General features: G+C 42.9%; 1 protein-coding gene across 1 annotated transcript in view; it reads right to left on the bottom strand.

Annotated features, from left to right (window-relative positions):
• LOC139568724 (cytoplasmic phosphatidylinositol transfer protein 1-like) overlaps positions 1-14,622 on the bottom strand; it is an 85,415-nt gene extending 70,793 nt beyond the window's left edge. Inside the window, exon 1 of the mRNA XM_071390757.1 lies at positions 13,836-14,622. Within this exon, the coding sequence (XP_071246858.1) occupies positions 13,836-13,883 (48 nt within the window). The 5' untranslated portion in view covers positions 13,884-14,622. The remainder of the gene's footprint in view (positions 1-13,835) is intronic.
• Between the last annotated feature and the right edge of the window lie 3,635 nt (positions 14,623-18,257).

Below are 18,257 nucleotides of genomic sequence, written 5' to 3'. Positions count from 1 at the left end.
AATTGTTCCACAAATGTTTTCTCATTCACTCACTCAACGTGTGATGAAGACAGAACTCTGCAGGGGAGTGTGGGAGATAAGAGACTACTCAGACATTCCACAGTAAATCTACTTTGGGGAGGGGACAATTATTGCCATGCTTTTAGATAGAGTTTCAGTGTTTATGTTTGTATCGCCATGGATGCAGGGTTTTGGTCTCGGGAGTAAAAAGGTAATGGCGTAGTCAGTGACATCACTAAGGCGGGACTTCGGTTTAATAAAACTACTTGAGACCTTTTGTACGATGCGGAACTTACTCAGAAACATGCGTGCTATGTTCCCGTTTGTCAACTTCTGTCTGCAATTGCATTAATAAAGGTTTTTGAATGATTTAATTGAAGATATTGTCATAATGCTAATTTCACCAATGAACCAATGATTGACAAGGAAGGATGTAAGGAACGAACCCCTAACAGCTTTAAATACCAGCGTCTCCCAGCAGGGAATAAATTGTCCAAAAACGATACATTTGGGGGTCAGAGAGCACCGGGAAACCGCACCGAATAATCAATGTTTGATAAGTCATCATGTTGTGTCAATACAATGGTATATCAAGACTAGTTTATTAGATCACATTCTGGTGGGGTGTCCCACTGAGGAATTAAACCCGCAGTCAGCCAGCCCAGCACTTGTCATATAATAACATATATTAGGCTGCATCACATCCAGCTGTGACCGGGAGTCCCATAGGGCGGCGCACAATTGGCGCAGTGTCGTCCGGGTTAGGGTTTGGCCGGGGTTAGGCCATCGTTGTAAATAAGAACTTTTCTAAACTGACAATGCCTAGTTAAATGAAACAATTAAAAAGCTGAGCCGTGGGACTAAATGAAATATTACCACTACGTTTTTAAAATGTTTAGCTTTATTTCCCAAACACAATTCAACACAATTACAATCACTTTTTTGTCTTTTAATAAATGTAAACATCTTTTAACATAGGTATTAATACCTAACAAACACTTTGTACTTTAAAAAAAAAACTTTTAACATGTTAAAAGTGTTTTTAGAAAGTACAAAGTGTTTGTTAGGTATTAATACCTGTGTTGAATTGTTAAAAGTGGCCCTGTTGTTGCCTCATATCCCAGAGATAATGGTAGGCATTACACCTGGGAAGAAAACAATTACATTTGCTCAACCAAGCCCAAGGCAAACATTCTGACTATATTAGCACACACAGCCACAAGGATGCACTTTCATGCTAGGTTTAAGACCTCATATGTAAGCTTATAGAGACCCTAAATGATTTATAGAACAATCTTAAATATTTTTGGAGACTCAACTTCCTTGCCACTTTTCCCATGTGGTTTGATCCTTCACTGACTCCATGAAATTATTAACTCTTGCAAAATATTTGGTCAAATGATACATTTTGTGTATTTATTCCTAGAAACAAGGGAGGCTCAACTTCCCCCCCCCCTCTCCCCTACAATGTGTGTTCGTTGCTGCCTATGCATCCATCCTCTACGAACCAACAAGGATCCACCAAACCCAAACAAGCGTGACCACATAAGACACAGTCCGCCCTCTTCTTCTTCGTTAGAACACGCACACACACACTCACGCAAGTTATTAATGTCTCTGAAATGCCAGCTGTACACGGACCAATTCCTGGAAACATTCGCCCAAGGCCACTTTTTTTTGTTGGCTTCATTACCATGGGAACTTGATTACCAAGCCTTTCAAGGGAATGACATCGTTCCGTTCCATTTCAAAGCTAAGCCACCAGAAAGTAACTGCCTCAGTCAATACTTGAGACAATTAGGTACCACTTTATAGAAAAGGCAGCCTTTATTAAGGTTTTGTAAAGACTTTGACATGGCACTAACACACATCCTTGAACCAATCAAGGTCTTGATATATTACAATCACACAACCCACTCTCAATAGAAGACTGATCTCCTCTCCGGGGGGTGTCCTTGTACATCAAGCTGCCTCATGCTACAGAAACAGGAGATATGCGCCGGTCCTATGGGCCGTTCTGGCTCGGACGAGTCTCCCTTTCATCTCATTTTGCTCAAATGAACGGCATACCTGGTTCTAAGCGAACAGCTAAAGCAACACCTCACGGCACAACGCCTCTCCCCTATTTCACCTAGATAGTTTGTGTACATGTATTGACGTGTAGGCCACGCGTGCCATTGTTAAATGTGTGTAGTTCAGTCCTTGTCGATTGATGTTCTGTATTATGTCCTGCTCCATGGTTTGTGTGGACCCCAGCACGAGCAGCTGCCGCTTTCGCAACAGCTAATGGGGATCCTAATAAAAAGGGGAGGATCACCGCAGAGTTGAAAGTTAACCTTTCTTAGCGATACCTCTATCCCCCTCTTCTGAATAAATAAACAGGCCCTGCTCCCTCTCTCTCTGACTCCCCCCCCGCTCAGTCAATAAATCTTAGCAGGCGTTTTCACTCCCTAATCCTCTGAATCACACTCCCAATCAGACCAGGATTCAACAGAGTCAGCTAGAGAGGACATGGACTGACAAGCATGAAAACACACACACAGGCTATGCAGTGACCCTGGCTATGGAGTAATTAAGATAAGACTAACAGTCTATTAGCTCCATTTGATTAGGCTGACAGGACGGATGTAGGAAAGAGGATGATGTTAACGTTCCTAAGTTACAATCCATTTGTTTTCCTAAAGCTAACAGAATGAACCACAGCTAAGTTAATGGGATAGTCCACTCCAAAATCAGTTTGACAAAACATGTCCAGACCTTAAAAAGGTGGGTATTTAGTCCATGTGGGTATTTAGTACATGTCCCAGCTATATATATATATATATATATATCTCTCTCAATCTCAAATGAATGGGAAAGATAGGGACTGTCTAATGTAATCATTTTAGCCAGTGCCATTAATTTCCAATTCTCCTTCCAGTCTGTATCAAATGTCCTTCCAAGCGTCTATCACAGCTACCGAGATCTCGATCAGTGCTTTACCCCGTGACCTTGTGAGTGAATCTAAGCCAAACACTTGGCAGTGTAGCGAAATACATCAATCTTTACGTCGAACAAATCAGGACATTCATAAGCTGGCCAATGGAAATAATTACACTGACAAACTACCCCCAGAGCCAACAAACATCCAAGCACATCAAATGCTAATGTCCTCAAAAGTTGTTAAACAACCGAGCTCCGGGCGGCTTTGTAGCGGCGGCGCTAAATAAAATGTACCACTGCTGTGACGCTAATTGCTACACGGTAGGTGGGCGAGAGCGAGGGTAAAAGGCAGAACTTTTTGCCTTTTGATGTTATTGTAAGACTCAATTTGGCTTGATTTCTCTGTAGGAAGCCTGAGTGAAAAGCATAAGTGGGAGTGGTCCCCTGTAGCTCCCATCTGTTCAGACAGCTATTATTTTAGGAGGTTTGAAGATATACACAGTCCCAATTCATCGTCTTTTTAGCTAATGAGGTAACGATTTCTAGTCCTAACCAATCTCAGGCATTTGTTTTGTGACAAGTAGCCTATATTTTGGACCGGAAGCATTTTTACTAAACATTCACTGTTAAAATGTTATATATATATATTTTTAAAAAGGATTAGATGTGGCATGAATGCATTTCATTGCAGACTTCCATCATGGCCTACTTGCAGTAGCAGTTGAGGGTGGAGTAAGACATTAAGACATGACACCAGCTAATATCTACTACTCTGCTGTCACAGACATTAGGGACTGGGTGAAGATGCGGTGCACACACACACACACACACACACACAATGCTATGGTTCGCTGGCCCCTCCTGGGAAGGGAGGCAGTGGCACTAACAAGCTCCTATACACGCCCTCCTATCAGGAGAGGGGTCCAGGACATGGCAACAACACGGCAACGACGCCATACAACCAGGGACTTGGGATTGCAGCGGCGACGTCCATTTTACCTATCAGCCTCAGGGGTACTGTGGGATTACAGTCACTTGAAAGGAATGAAAGTGGAACTGGATATGCAAGGACTTTTCTAGGAAGGGTAGGAAATCATGGAGCTAGGAGTATGATATTATCGCTAACATCCCGTAGAGCAAACACAAACTGATGACGCGAATAAAATAAAAAACAAATTAAATCGTACTGTTTTATTTTAAAAAGCACACATTCACATTGGGCAATCATGAAACTGGATAGCATGTGGGGTATTTGGGGATATTGACAAATACATTTTTATTTTTTATTTTTTAATTATTATTTTTTTTTTTACAAATGTATATTTTGTACAACGCGATTCGAAGGAGCCAAAAACCTCTTTATGTGAACAATAATCGACCCATAAGTAACATTCTTCTCGTCCATGATCCCACCTGGTACAGTGTAGGTATGGACATCACTCTAGTTAGTCAAACTGTATCCAAGTCTCCCCACTGGAGAGTAGAGCTCCCTACTAAATCCTGACCTTTAGGGAACGCAAGACTATTAAATATCTCATTTGAAAGTTAGCCCTGAAATGGTCTTAAATGATAAACTGTGTAATCCTACTTCTATTCAGGGAATGGGAAACGGCCGATGGTTGCCATGGAGACGGCGATGATGGTAACAGATCCAGGCGACATAGACAGTAGCTATCTATAGCCCGTCTGTCTGTGGTGTGGGTTGAGCTACTGTTGCTGTCCAAATGCATATCACCTACATATTGGTTTGAAGCAGATCAGAGATCAGAGATCAACGGCCCAAATCGCACCCTTTTCCATATATAGTGCACTACTTTTGACCAAGGCCCAAACTTGAACAGGCACGCACACGCATGTGAACACACACAAGTAAACACATACCAACGGCACACGCGCGCACACACACACTGTCTCAGAGTCCATGAGAGCTGTTAACATCACACTAGCAGAGTGCAGAGAAACATTCTCACATTATGCTTCAATGGCCACTCTGCCAGACCCATCTGCTGCTCGAGAGGCCAGACGATGTTGTTTACAGACGATCTGGGGCCTGTGAATACGTGACTACGTCAAACATCTCCCACCCTCCAGACTTTTTTCTCACAGCTGTAGCATAGGTTGTGCCCTCCGCAAACAACGTGATAACTGTAAAAGACTGGAATAAATATATATTGAATGTATTAACAGAAATGACCGTAACCAAACAAACATTGTAGATTAGAAATGAAATGTACTACTGGTGATATGGAATGGGGAATTGATAAGACACTAACAATCAAACAATTCACACAATGAAGTTATGAAACAGTGAATGTGCCAAAATTGGCGGGAGAGAGCGCATTCTGGAGCGAGAGAGAGATGCATTGTGCATAACAGCCACACTCCCCTTCTTCTTGGACTGTGCGATCCGCGCGGGTGAGTCTCGGCCTCCTCAATGGATTGTTTTTTTTCATATTGGTCGACCAACAGTCTATCGACCAAACAATCGACCAGTCGACTAAATGGGGTCGGCCCTAAAAGAAAAGCAGAGAAAGACCGGGAGAAAAGCAGAGAAAGACCAGGAGAAAAGCAGAGAAATGAGCGAGAAGAGAGATCGAGAACAAGAAAGAAAACGAGAGAACAGAGAGGCAAAATGGAAGCTCCAAATGAACTCATCAAGACAAAGGGTCCATCCCTCCTGTCCAAAATACTCGTTGAAGATGTGGCTGTAATTACACTGCCAATGGCTACCGGTTGGGGACAACATTTCTCAGAATGAGGACATGTTTATACATGTATTGTCTTCTCATATTCTATTCATTTCAATCCCAAAGCAACGGATTCAGCCTGTGTGTGTGTGTGTGTGTGTGTGTGTGTGTGTGCCTGTGTGCCTGTGTGGGGTGTGTGTGTCTGTGTTTACTTGTTAAGTTCCCAGCTCCCCTATAAACTCTTCTCAATAATTCATAATGGAAAGTTGGTGGTTAAAATTCAGCATGGTGCACACATAATAAAATTGGGCATGGTATGACCCATTTAAAATTACAAGGAAATCAGGTGGCTAATCAAAGTGGACTGTGATTTAAGGTCAAGTAAAATATCAACTTGGTTGACTGCTTGATTGTCTTCAGTCAATACAAGAGTGCTGAATTATGAATGATGTGATGTTTGTATTGGGGTTGATAATAAAGTCATTTTTAAATGAAAGTCTGAAAACGGAAGGCTGCTGGAGTGAAAGGGAGACCTGCAATGGAAACGCTAAAGACAGACCACAGCTACTGTAGGATGAATGGGCAGAGTAGGGAAACGCTAAAGACAGACCACAGCTACTGTAGGATGAATGGGCAGTAGGGACACGCTAAAGACAGACCACAGCTACTGTAGGATGAATGGGCAGAGTAGGGAAACGCTAAAGACAGACCACAGCTACAGTAGGATGAATGGGCAGAGTAGGGACACGCTAAAGACAGACCACAGCTACAGTAGGATGAATGGGCAGAGTAGGGAAACCACAAGAATGTGCATCTGTGAGAATCAAATACATTTTTATTTGTCACATGCAGAATAGAACAGGTTTTCATTACAGGGAAACGTTTACTTACAAGCCCTTAACCAACAACGCAGTTAAGAAAAAGTGTTAAGAAAGTATTTACTAAATAAACTGAAGCACATACATACGTGATAGTGTGTGTGTGAGTGTGATCTCTCTCCAGTTAATTGAAATGGCTTCTGTCCAAGGAAGAGAGAGTGACTGTCAGCAACGTGTGACGATCACCCTGGAATGGCCTTAAGGAATAGCCTTCCGCAGGCTACGCGCGCACGCACACACCATCAAGGGAATGAGAGGAGGCCTCATCCGTGGATAACAGTCTATCAAAAGCCATGATGGTACTTCTGCTGGAGGAGCAAATAGAATCTTATCAAATCACAACACTGTCATGAACACCAGATGACAACTGTGTCTTGCACCGATCCACCCATGGAAAATGTTAGGTCCATTTCCTCATCATCAACACGACATTGAATATCCACAATTAACTATTAAAATGGACAATTTCAAACCAGGCGCTGCGTGTGTCAAGCGTCTCAGAGTAGGAGTGCTGATCTAGGATCAGGTCCCCCCCCTGTCCAAGTAATCTTATTCATTATGATCTTAAAGGCCAAACTGATCTTAAAATCCAGGCAATTCCATGGTAACAGAGTGACGCTGAAACTCACTTTTTCACTTTAAAAATGTATGCCAAGGAAAAACCACTGGTTACAAAGTTGAACAAACTATACACTTGTATGCAGAAGTCTGTTTTTAACAATTGCCACTGAAAATGTCACTAAAACACATACAATCCCCCTCAGTTTTGTTTTATGTGTCCACGTTTTCCCAAAACTCTGTTAAATATCTAATTCGAATTAAGATTCAAAGATGTCTGCAGAAGGAATGGGGTGTCCGCTATGATATGACAACTTGAGTTTGAAAAAATAAAATCTCTTTTGGCTATTGATGTGAAGTGGATCAACACCAGGAAACAGAATGACATCATGGGTCCTTGATTTGTACTCAACAGAAATGCATAATTTTGAATGTCATTCTCTTCATGGTGATGTATCCTAATTATATACACAAAAAAGTTAGAAAAATGCAATATCCTCCTTATTCTAATGAGCTCTGACCCAAACAAGACCAAATGTGGTTGGTCCAGACTGGACCAAATCTGCACCAATCATAGACATCTATGTTTCATAAGTTTAGACTTCACAGAAGAGCACAGTGGAGTACAGGACTGCACAGCCCAGTACAGGGGGAGGCAGGTAGCCAAGCGATTAGAGAGCAGAGCCAGCAACCGGAGGGTGTCCAGTTCAAATCCAAGATGCCATTGTGCCCTTGAGCAAGGCACTTATCCCCCCACAACAACATCTCTCCAGGCACCCAGTGAGGCAGCCTCCCCACACCTCTACAAAACTACTCTACTGTACTCTACGGCAAACATGGTTTGTGACTACTATGATTTCTCCATTGTGGCTAATTCAATTGCAGTCATTCTGTTACACATTTTTCAGTCACTATTACCGATTTGGAGTGATGCGTTTTCAAACACTTAATAATTCATAAACAACATTTTTATCAGTACAAACACTATAATTAATGGGTACTTCTGTTAAGTCTGTGAACTTTCATCATCCTCCCTCATGAGGGAGAGGGATTAGAAAACAGAATGACAAGACACTAGGCAATATTTCTTAACTTACAGAAAGCAAACAATTTCTGCAAAATTAAATATAAAATGTTGATATTAGTCTGCCTTCAACATTGAGTTTTGATGTATTTCTATACTGAACAAAAATATATACACATGAGCTGAAAATAAAAAAAAAATCGCAGAAATGTTCCGTAGGCACAAATAGCTCCGATTTTGTCCACAAATTAGTCCACAAATCCCTGTTAGTGAGCATTTCTCCTTTGCCAAGATAATTCATCCACTTTATAGGTCTGGCATATCAAGAAGCTGATTAAACAGCATGATCACTACACCGGTGCACCTTGTGCTGGGGACAATAAAAAGCTACTCTTAAAATCTTCAGTTTTGTCACACAACACAATGCCACAAATGTCTCAAGTTATTGGGGAGCATGCAATTGGCATGCTGACTGCAGTAACGTCCAACAGAGAATTGAATGTTCATTTCTCTACCATAAGCCACCTCCAACATCATTTTAGAGAATTTGGCAGTACATCCAACAAGCCTCACAACCGCAGACCAATCAGAATCACTGATTGGCTGGGCCTGGTTCCCCTGTGGGTGGACCTGGCTCCCAAGTGGGTGGACCTATGCCCTCCCAGGACCACCCATGGCTGCACACCTGCCCAGTCATGTGTAATCCATAGATTAAAGGCCTAATGTATGCATTTCAATTGACTGATTTCCTTTTATGAACTGCAACTCAGTAAAATCTTTTAAATTGTTGCTTTCATATTTTTTGTTCTGTATAATACCTTAAAAACCATATACTAGAATAAGTCTTAAGACCCCTTTTCCATCTGTGTGAGCAGAAATCAAAGCCTTTGCTTATTCCAAATTTTCAGGAACGAAAATGGTTGAAAAATGTAGACTTCTAGCTTTCATTTGACACCAAATTTGATATGCTCCTATAAACGTGTTGGTGCTCATGGATCCTTTTACATGGAAACGACCATCAGTTTTCCTACTCTGAGACGCTTGATACACACAGCCTCAGGACACACTCCCAAAAACCAGCGAGAAAGACAGACAACCTATTTTGAGTAGTGAGGTAATTTGGTTCTTACACTTCTGAACACGCTAGATAACACCTGGTGATGCTCGCAATATCGCTATTCTCATCTCACCCGGCCAGTGAACACCCACGGGATTAGTATTTTTCTAGTTTGTGCCGTAAACCGACGACAGCCATGAAAGAGACTGACTTCCATTTCAATACGATGCCTCTCTATCTGCCCTTCTCCCTCTCTGACTCTCTGGAGCGGCAACATCGCAGCAAGATGTGAAATTAACTCCCGGCGTTATGGAAACAGGGTTGGGGGATCTAACAATTGCAAGCCATCGAGTTAAAGAGCCTTTAAAGTTAGTTTAACACAGTCTTTACAGAAACTTGATGTGGAGGGAGACTCTTCATGATGAGGCAACTTGAGGCCACGTAACTACTTTCCAGACATTAACAACCCCCCCATGGGCCTCATTGGACAAAGTAGTCCCTTGAGGTAACTGTATAAACATACTGTATGCCTACAATACACCCCTTTTTAATTTGCAATGTTCAGTAACATTGCACCAATGGAACACATGACACCTGTTTCACATTACCGCAACTGTTGGTGGCTAGTTACCAGCACAGGGCTGATTGGCAATGCCCAGGGGAGTAGTATTCTACGCCAGGCTGGAACAAGACAGCAATCAGGCAAAAGCAGCAGCTTGCCGAGAGGGAGGCTAAATCCCAATTCAGACGGCAGATAAAGGAGCGGCTGATTAAATCAACGTAGACAGCAGATGGGGCACGGAGAGCAGCGTTTGACACACCGTATGGGAGCTAGCTGAAATCCCCCTGCTAATTTCAGGGGACGTTAGTTCAAATTAAGCCAGGATCATGTTCATTAGGGCATACCGTAGCGGGAATGTATTGGTTCCGTTGGCTCTGATGGTTGGACCATAGTGCTAGCAACTGAAGTTGAGGTTTGATTCCCACATGGGCCACATACTTACTGAATGTTTGAACTGTAAATCCCTTTCATAAATAACTGTGAATGATGATTCATCAGAAGACAAGCTAACACACGTGGATGATGTTTGATCACACAGCCCTACCCACAACACTGACGGAGTGAGCGATTGTGTGTGCGCGCGTGCCACTAAAGCGGGAAAGGTAGATGACCTCTCAAAAGGGACACTCGAGAATTTCATCAACGTTACCATGAACTTCGCTAATTGACTTTTTGATAGGCCCAGATGCTTTCTCCGTCACTGTTCTGGGAACATCACCATTCATCAACTAACATAACATACACGAAAACAAATGAGCTTCTATCATCCACTTCTATAGAGTACATTCCCTGCGATGGCTAGCAGCCATCCATATTCAAATTCAACACATACTCCACTACCTGATATAACGTTATCTGCCAGAGAGTGCGATGGCTCAGTGATAAAGGGTGTAGAAATAGACAGTTGTTACAAAATTGGGCTTCACCCACTTCAACTCACACAGAATAAGAGCTTATGTCCCAAAACCAGAAAAAGGAATTGGATTCTATTTTTCTTTGCAATGAACACCATCCACAACCGTAGGACTATAAGCTTTTACGTCAGACCAGCGTTATAATCCCCCCCAGTTATAGCCGAAGCTGGAAAGCGGAGAAATTTCAAGCACGGCAAAACGTATTTCATTTAGGTTTTTTTCCAAAAGGGATAGAGAAAACCCCCATCTCAGTTTTTTTTAAACCTTCACAAAGGGAAAGGAAACAGACTGCTATGAGGTCACACGGTGTGTTTGAACGGTTCACTGTGAATGCATCGCAAATGACATCCTATTCCCTATACCGTTTGGGATGCATAGAAAACACGTTTCTGGAGTAGGCGGAAGTTGACCCTAGACACTGCTCTGAGGTCAGTTTATCTTATTTCCTGATGATTCAAGTTACCATTACTGGGTTGGAGAAACCTTAGCGACACCTTATTGTGAATTTTCCAAAATGCCTAAGGTCATACATGCATTAGTATCACATATCTGCAACATTAGTAAGTATTGAGTAATGGTGGAAATGAGGCATGTTGCCCTAGGTAAGAGTGATGAATCATCACCCTTTTAAATCTGTAGGACCTAGATGGGAGGAGTGACATCTTGAGAGATAGCTCATTAGTCTGTCTGTTTCCTCTGAAATGAATTACTGTTCCATCCTCTGACTGGAATAAACAGGCGTGGTGGCTGATAAATTACTATGGTAAATGGCAAAGCATGACATTAACGGCCTAGAATATGAGCCAAGATCAATTTAGCATTTCCTCCCTACTGGTTAAGGTTAGGATTTGGGGTGGGTAAGCTGATCCAAGATCTGTGCCTAAGGATGACAGGATCTGATTGGTGTGGGTGGAACAAGGTGACTTCGTCAAGTGAAGATATACAGCGAGGGATAAGATAGGAGTTAGAGTTCACAGAACTTTTCTTATACGTTATCCAAACATTTTCAACCCACAGTAGTAACACATGAACGTACATGCTTTCATGAATAGAAACATGCTGTAAAAACAAGTTGTAAAATTCCACAGTAATAATTTGCCACATTTCCAGAGTTACCATCTGCACTACGCTGAGGTAACATGTCACTAAAGGCCGGAGCCAGGCCAATCACTTCCCAGAAAGAGACCATGCAAAGAGAGGGGTGACCTCGCATGTCCCCATTACCACACACACTTCATTAAGCCAGTGGCCCTGGGGTTTTCAGACAAAACAGACTTGGCCAGAGAAGATATCTGGCCTGAGAACACTTCCTCCCCCGGCCAGGAAGCAGCCATTCATGTTATCAGAGACATGGACGACTCCCAACTCAATGCGTTGTCATGATAAGCTCGATTTGTTTGAATGAGAGAAGGAAAGAAAGCAATCTTCCCGACGACAAGTCAATGCCAGAACTGAAGGCTAGCGACAATGGGTGTCGACACGCGTTGTTGACAACGTTATGTGCCCTTCCAATGACTCCTTCACATGTGTTGACTCTGACAAGAAACCTTCAAGAGACAAACATAGCTCTCTTTATATTCTTTCTGCCCTTACATACCATAGTTCACTAGAGGCTCAAGGTTTAATTGAGCCACACACAAAGTTCAGAAGCAATTATAAAAAATGTGTGACTTCCTTACATCTTACAGTTGTGCTGCTCGGTGTCCTAATGGCCTATTAGGAATAGGTACTCCTTCATACGTTGAGTGCCTTCAGTGACGCTATTTTGCATGTTAGTCAGTAAGCTATTAGTGTCTGATGTGAGAAATAGATCATCGAAGAGAAAACACACAAATGCATCTTTTTAAATCACTTCGAAGACTCACAATGAAAAAAACCTATTCTGTCACCGTCTTCACTTTGACCGTACTCTCGGTCAAAATGACTGACTGGGTGCTGAGTTGAACCCACGCTGGAAGACAAAAAGTGTTGCTTAATGCCAAACAGAGAAACTGAGCCCTCAGTCAATGAACCGATGAACCTCTCCCTCTGTTACGAAACTGCTGATACCAAATAAAGCGTTTTGGCTGACGCTCGTTATTAAATGTTGAGGGAGTTTATGGAAAGTACATGTTTTTATGTCCCGTGTTCAACTGGGTTGAAATTCGGAGAAGACCAGAGCAGTGTTCTAAGACAACCGAGCAACACTCACGCATTTCTAATGGACAATGTCGCAAGGACGAAGGCAGGAGGAATGCAGAAATGCAATCAACATGAGTGACAACACCATATGGTGTTATTACCATAATTTACATTGAAGACGTCACGGGCATGACAGCTATGCAGGCCTAGAACTATATTATCTAGGCAACGGTGTGAGATGGAGGACAAACTGACTGATCAGAGAAGAATGATTCCCCCTTTTCACCGAGAACTACAAGCATGCACAGATGACTGGCTGAGAATTAAGTGTAACTAAACAGATTCTTAGGGGAGGTGCTGCTCATTCCTTTAAATAAAGATTGTGCCAACTGTGCTCAAGCAGGAGCAGAATTATGCTAGAGCAACCTAAAACAGCATTAGGCCTACAAAATAGTCCACAAATGATAGCAACCTATTATTAAGAAAGTTCATAACAGTGGCCTATACGATTATGGTTATGGTGCAATATTACTGTGTCATCATTATTGATTCATTGATTTGAATTCACCATACACTAATAGGATATACGCTAAACGGTAGTTACAACAGCCCCATCCAGTGGTATCGTCTCAAAGCCATTGATAAGTAACAGTAGCCCAGTGACCTCTAAACTCATATACTATTTAATATAAAGTTCGAGTCAATTGCCTCTAGCTTGCTGAAAACATAAGTGGGTGTTTATATATTCATCGCAGATTATAAGTGTCGAATTTACTTCCGGTCTATCGTTTTTCTTAAATTTAGTCTAATAAGCAGATCTGGTGTGTGTGTTCATCACACATGGCACCTATGACATGTGAACATGGCATTTACTTTCAAATAGAGTGACAAGTGAGGCTATGGGTGGATAGGTTAGGCTGGCTTACTGCAAGACAAACATATATTATCTCAAATGTTACATCCACCCAGCCCTTCCTATCTGTTCCTCTTCTCGCACGAGAAAGTTAGCTGAAAGTTAAGTTGAATGTTGTTTGACAAATTTAAACATCAAACAATGGAAATGATAGATAACTACCTGCTACAATTGTACACAAACATTTGTATACACTTACCTCCTCAACAGTCAGCGGCATGCATATCCTGTACTCCTTGAGCAACATCTTATTTGATAAGTCTCTTCTTGTTTTACAATGTAGCCTGTCTAGCAAGTTATGACCGCCAAAGCTTTAGCTAATAAAAACGCAGAATTTGGCAATGCATGTGGATTGCCTTGAAAACAGATGACCACTGTGAGTTGTCTTGTCTCATCGGAACGAATGGAATTTTCACTAGGAATTCCTCACAAGCAGCGTTAAAGAACTAGCCTCTCCTTTTTTTATTCCGGACAGGACGTGGGTAAAGAAAAGCATAAAACCGTAACGTTACCTAACTAGGAAATGCCCTCAGCGAAATACATGAAATTCGATTGAAAATCGGCCAAACAGATGTTGCTTTCAAACGTGGGCGGTAACAAAACGGCCAAATTGTTTTAACTGCGGCTTTCTCAAAACAAAAATAAATAAATACGAGGTTTATCTAATTTAAAAAAAGCGAGGGTCAGGTCCGTCCTTGCGTAGGCTAATTGGCTCAAATGTGCTCTTCCTCACGCTTCTGTGTTCCTGCACATACGAGTCTTCTTTACATAGGCTTAGCTTTATGTTGCGGTGTCCTCTCTTAGGGTGTGAAAAAATGCAAGCAAATGCGACGAGCTCTTCCTTTGGCTGTAGTTTCTCACTCAGTGCGACGACGAGCTACTTTTGTTGCTGCCACGGAAACATGCAGCCACACAAACTACGCGGGCAGGAAACAAGAAGCGTGAAAGCAAGCACATCAGAGTTCACGCTCCCTTTCATTGTCACTGGTTCTATTCAAATGTGAACTATTCTCTTCCCTAGAAAGTGTTTGAAACCACGTTAAAAGATTGGGCTACACGAGTCGACTATGCAGCCTGCTGAGTAGTCTGTGTTATTTTACCTTGGCCTAAATAACGGTTTTTGAAGACACTGTGTCCATCATCCATCCAATCAAATGGCATTTGTCACATACACACGGTTAGCAGATGTTAATGCGAGTGTAGCGAAATGCTTGTGCTTCTGATTCCGACAGTGCAGTAATATCTAACAAGTAATCTAACAGTAACCCAACAACTACCTAATACACACAAATCTAAAAGGGGTGAATGAGAATATGTACATATGGGGGGGGGGGGGGGGAATGGATGAGCGATAGCGGAGCGGCATAGGCAAGGTGCAATAGATGGTTTAAAATACATTATATTATATGAGAAATGTAAGATATGTAAACATGATTAAAGTGGCATTATTTAAATTGGCATTGTTTAAAGTGACTAGTGACTGCCTGTTCATAGCTCTTTGCCCTGACTTGGCCATAACAGTGTTATAGGCCTTATGACAGAGATGTAGGACTACAAAAAAAAAGAAGATCTAATAATGCATTTCTTAAAAACCAAGGTCTAATTGGAATTAAATAAATAATAATAAACCGACACAAATCGTTTACTTAGCCTGCAGGCTATTCTCTTTTTTGTCTATAATGTTCTCTCTGGTATGCAATCTGGTTTCCGCTCAGGTTATGGATGTGTCACTGCAACCTTAAAGGTCCTCAATGATGTCACCAATGCCCTTGATTCTAAGCAATGTTGTGCTGCTATTTTTATTTATTGACTCTGCCAAAGCTTTTGATACGGTAAACCATTCCATTCTTGTGGGCCGGCTAAGGTGTATTGGTGTCTCTGAGGGGTCTTTGGCATGGTTTGCTAACTACGTCTCTCAAAGAGTGCAGTGTATGTCTCAGCCACTGCCTGTCACCAAGGGTGTACCCTACTGACAGGCAGTAGGCCCCAAGCTCTCTCATCCATTTATATGCAGATGATACAGTCTTATACTCACCTGGCCCCTCCCTGGATTTAGTCTTAAACGCTCTACAACAAAGCTTTCTTAGTATCCAAATCAAATCAAATTTTATTAGTCACATACACATGGTTAGCAGATGTTAATGCGAGTGTAGCGAAATGCTTGTGCTTCTAGTTCCGACAATGCAGTAATAACCAACAGTAATCTAACCTAACGATTCCACAACTACTACCTTACACACACACACAAGTGTAAAGGGATAAAGAATATGTACATAAAGATATATGAATGAGTGGTGGTACAGAACGGCATGGCAGATGCAGTAGATGGTATAGAGTACGGTATATACATATGAGATGAGTACTGTAGGGTATGTAAACATAAAGTGGCATAGTTTAAAGTGGCTAGTGGTACATGTATTACATAAAGATGGCAAGATGCAGTAGATGATATAGAGTACAGTATATACATATGAGATGGGTAATGTAGGGTATGTAAACATTGTATTAAGTGGCATTGTTTAAAGTGGCTAGTGGTACATTTTTACATAATTTCCATCAATTCCCATTTTTAAAGTGGCTGGAGTTGAGTCAGTATGTTGGCAGCGGCCGCTAAATGTTAGTGGTGGCTGTTTAACAGTCTGATGGCCTTGAGATAGAAGCTGTTTTTCAGTCTCTCGGTCCCTGCTTTGATGCACCTGTACTGACCTCGCCTTCTGGATGATAGCGGGGTGAACAGGCAGTGGCTTGGGTGGTTGTTGTCCTTGATGATCTTTATGGCCTTCCTGTGACATCGGGTGGTGTAGGTGTCCTGGAGGGCAGGTAGTTTGCCCCTGGTGATGCGTTCTGCAGACCTCACTACCCTCTGGAGAGCCTTACGGTTGTGGGCGGAGCAGTTGCCGTACCAGGCGGTGATACAGCCCGACAGGATGCTCTCGATTGTGCATCTGTAGAAGTTTGTGAGTGCTTTTGGTGACAAGCCGAATTTCTTCAGCCTCCTGAGGTTGAAGAGGCGCTGCTGCGCCTTCTTCACAACGCTGTCTGTGTGGGTGGACCAATTCAGTTTGTCCGTGATGTGTACACCGAGGAACTTAAAACTTTCCACCTTCTCCACTACTGACCCGTCGATGTGGATAGGGGGGTGCTCCCTCTGCTGTTTCCTGAAGTCCACAATCATCTCCTTTGTTTTGTTGACGTTGAGTGTGAGGTTATTTTCCTGACACCACACTCCGAGGGCCCTCACCTCCTCCCTGTAGGCCGTCTCGTCGTTGTTGGTAATCAAGCCTACCACTGTAGTGTCATCCGCAAACTTGATGATTGAGTTGGAGGCGTGCATGGCCACGCAGTCGTGGGTGAACAGGGAGTACAGGAGAAGGCTCAGAACGCACCCTTGTGGGGCCCCAGTGTTGAGGATCAGCGGGGTGGAGATGTTGTTACCTACCCTCACCACCTGGGGGCGGCCCGTCAGGAAGTCCAGGACCCAGTTGCACAGGGCGGGGTCGAGACCCAGGGTCTCGAGCTTGATGACGAGTTTGGAGGGTACTATGGTGTTAAATGCTGAGCTGTAATCGATGAACAGCATTCTCACATGGGTATTCCTCTTGTCCAGATGGGTTAGGGCAGTGTGCAGTGTGGTTGCGATTGCGTCGTCTGTGGACCTATTGGGTCGGTAAGCAAATTGGAGTGGGTCTAGGGTGTCCGGTAGGGTGGAGGTGATATGGTCCTTGACTAGTCTCTCAAAGCACTTCATGATGACGGAAGTGAGTGCTACGGGGCGGTAGTCGTTTAGCTCAGTTACCTTAGCTTTCTTGGGAACAGGAACAATGGTGGCCCTCTTGAAGCATGTGGGAACAGCAGACTGGGATAAGGATTGATTGAATATGTCCGTAAACACACCAGCCAGCTGGTCTGCGCATGCTCTGAGGACGCGGCTGGGAATGCCGTCTGGGCCTGCAGCCTTGCGAGGGTTAACACGTTTAAATGTTTTACTCACCTCGGCTGCAGTGAAGGAGAGCCCGCAGGTTTTGGTAGGGGGCCGTGTCAGTGGCACTGTATTGTCCTCAAAGCGGGCAAAAAAGTTGTTTAGCCTGTCTGGGAGCAAGACATCCTGGTCCGCGACGGGGCTGGTTTTCTTTTTGTAATCCGTGATTGACTGTAGACCCTGCCACATACCTCTTGTGTCTGAGCTGTTGAATTGCGACTCGATTTTGTCTCTGTACTGAGACTTAGCCTGTTTGATTGCCTTGCGGAGAGAATAGCTACACTGTTTGTCCAACAAGCTTTCTCTGCCCTTAACCTTGTTCTGAACACCTCCAAAACAAAGGTAATGTGGTTTGGTAAGAAGAATGCCCCTCTCCCCACAGGTGTTATTACTACCTCTGAGGGTTTAGAGCTTGAGCTAGTCGCCTCATACAAGTACTTGGGAGTATGACTAGACGGTACACTGTCCTTCTCTCAGCACATATCAAAGCTGCAGGCTTAAGTTAAATCTAGACTTGGTTTCCTCTATCGTAATCGTTCCTTTTTTCACCCCAGCTGCCAAACTAACCCTGATTCAGATGACCATCCTACCCATGCTAGATTACGGAGACGTAATTTATAGATCGGCAGGTAAGGGTGCTCT

This window comes from Salvelinus alpinus, chromosome 2 (genome assembly GCF_045679555.1).
Source record: "Salvelinus alpinus chromosome 2, SLU_Salpinus.1, whole genome shotgun sequence".
NCBI lineage: Eukaryota > Metazoa > Chordata > Actinopteri > Salmoniformes > Salmonidae > Salvelinus > Salvelinus alpinus.
The sequence above is the reverse complement of the archived record's forward strand: the minus strand, read 5'-3'. Positions and strand labels throughout refer to the sequence as shown.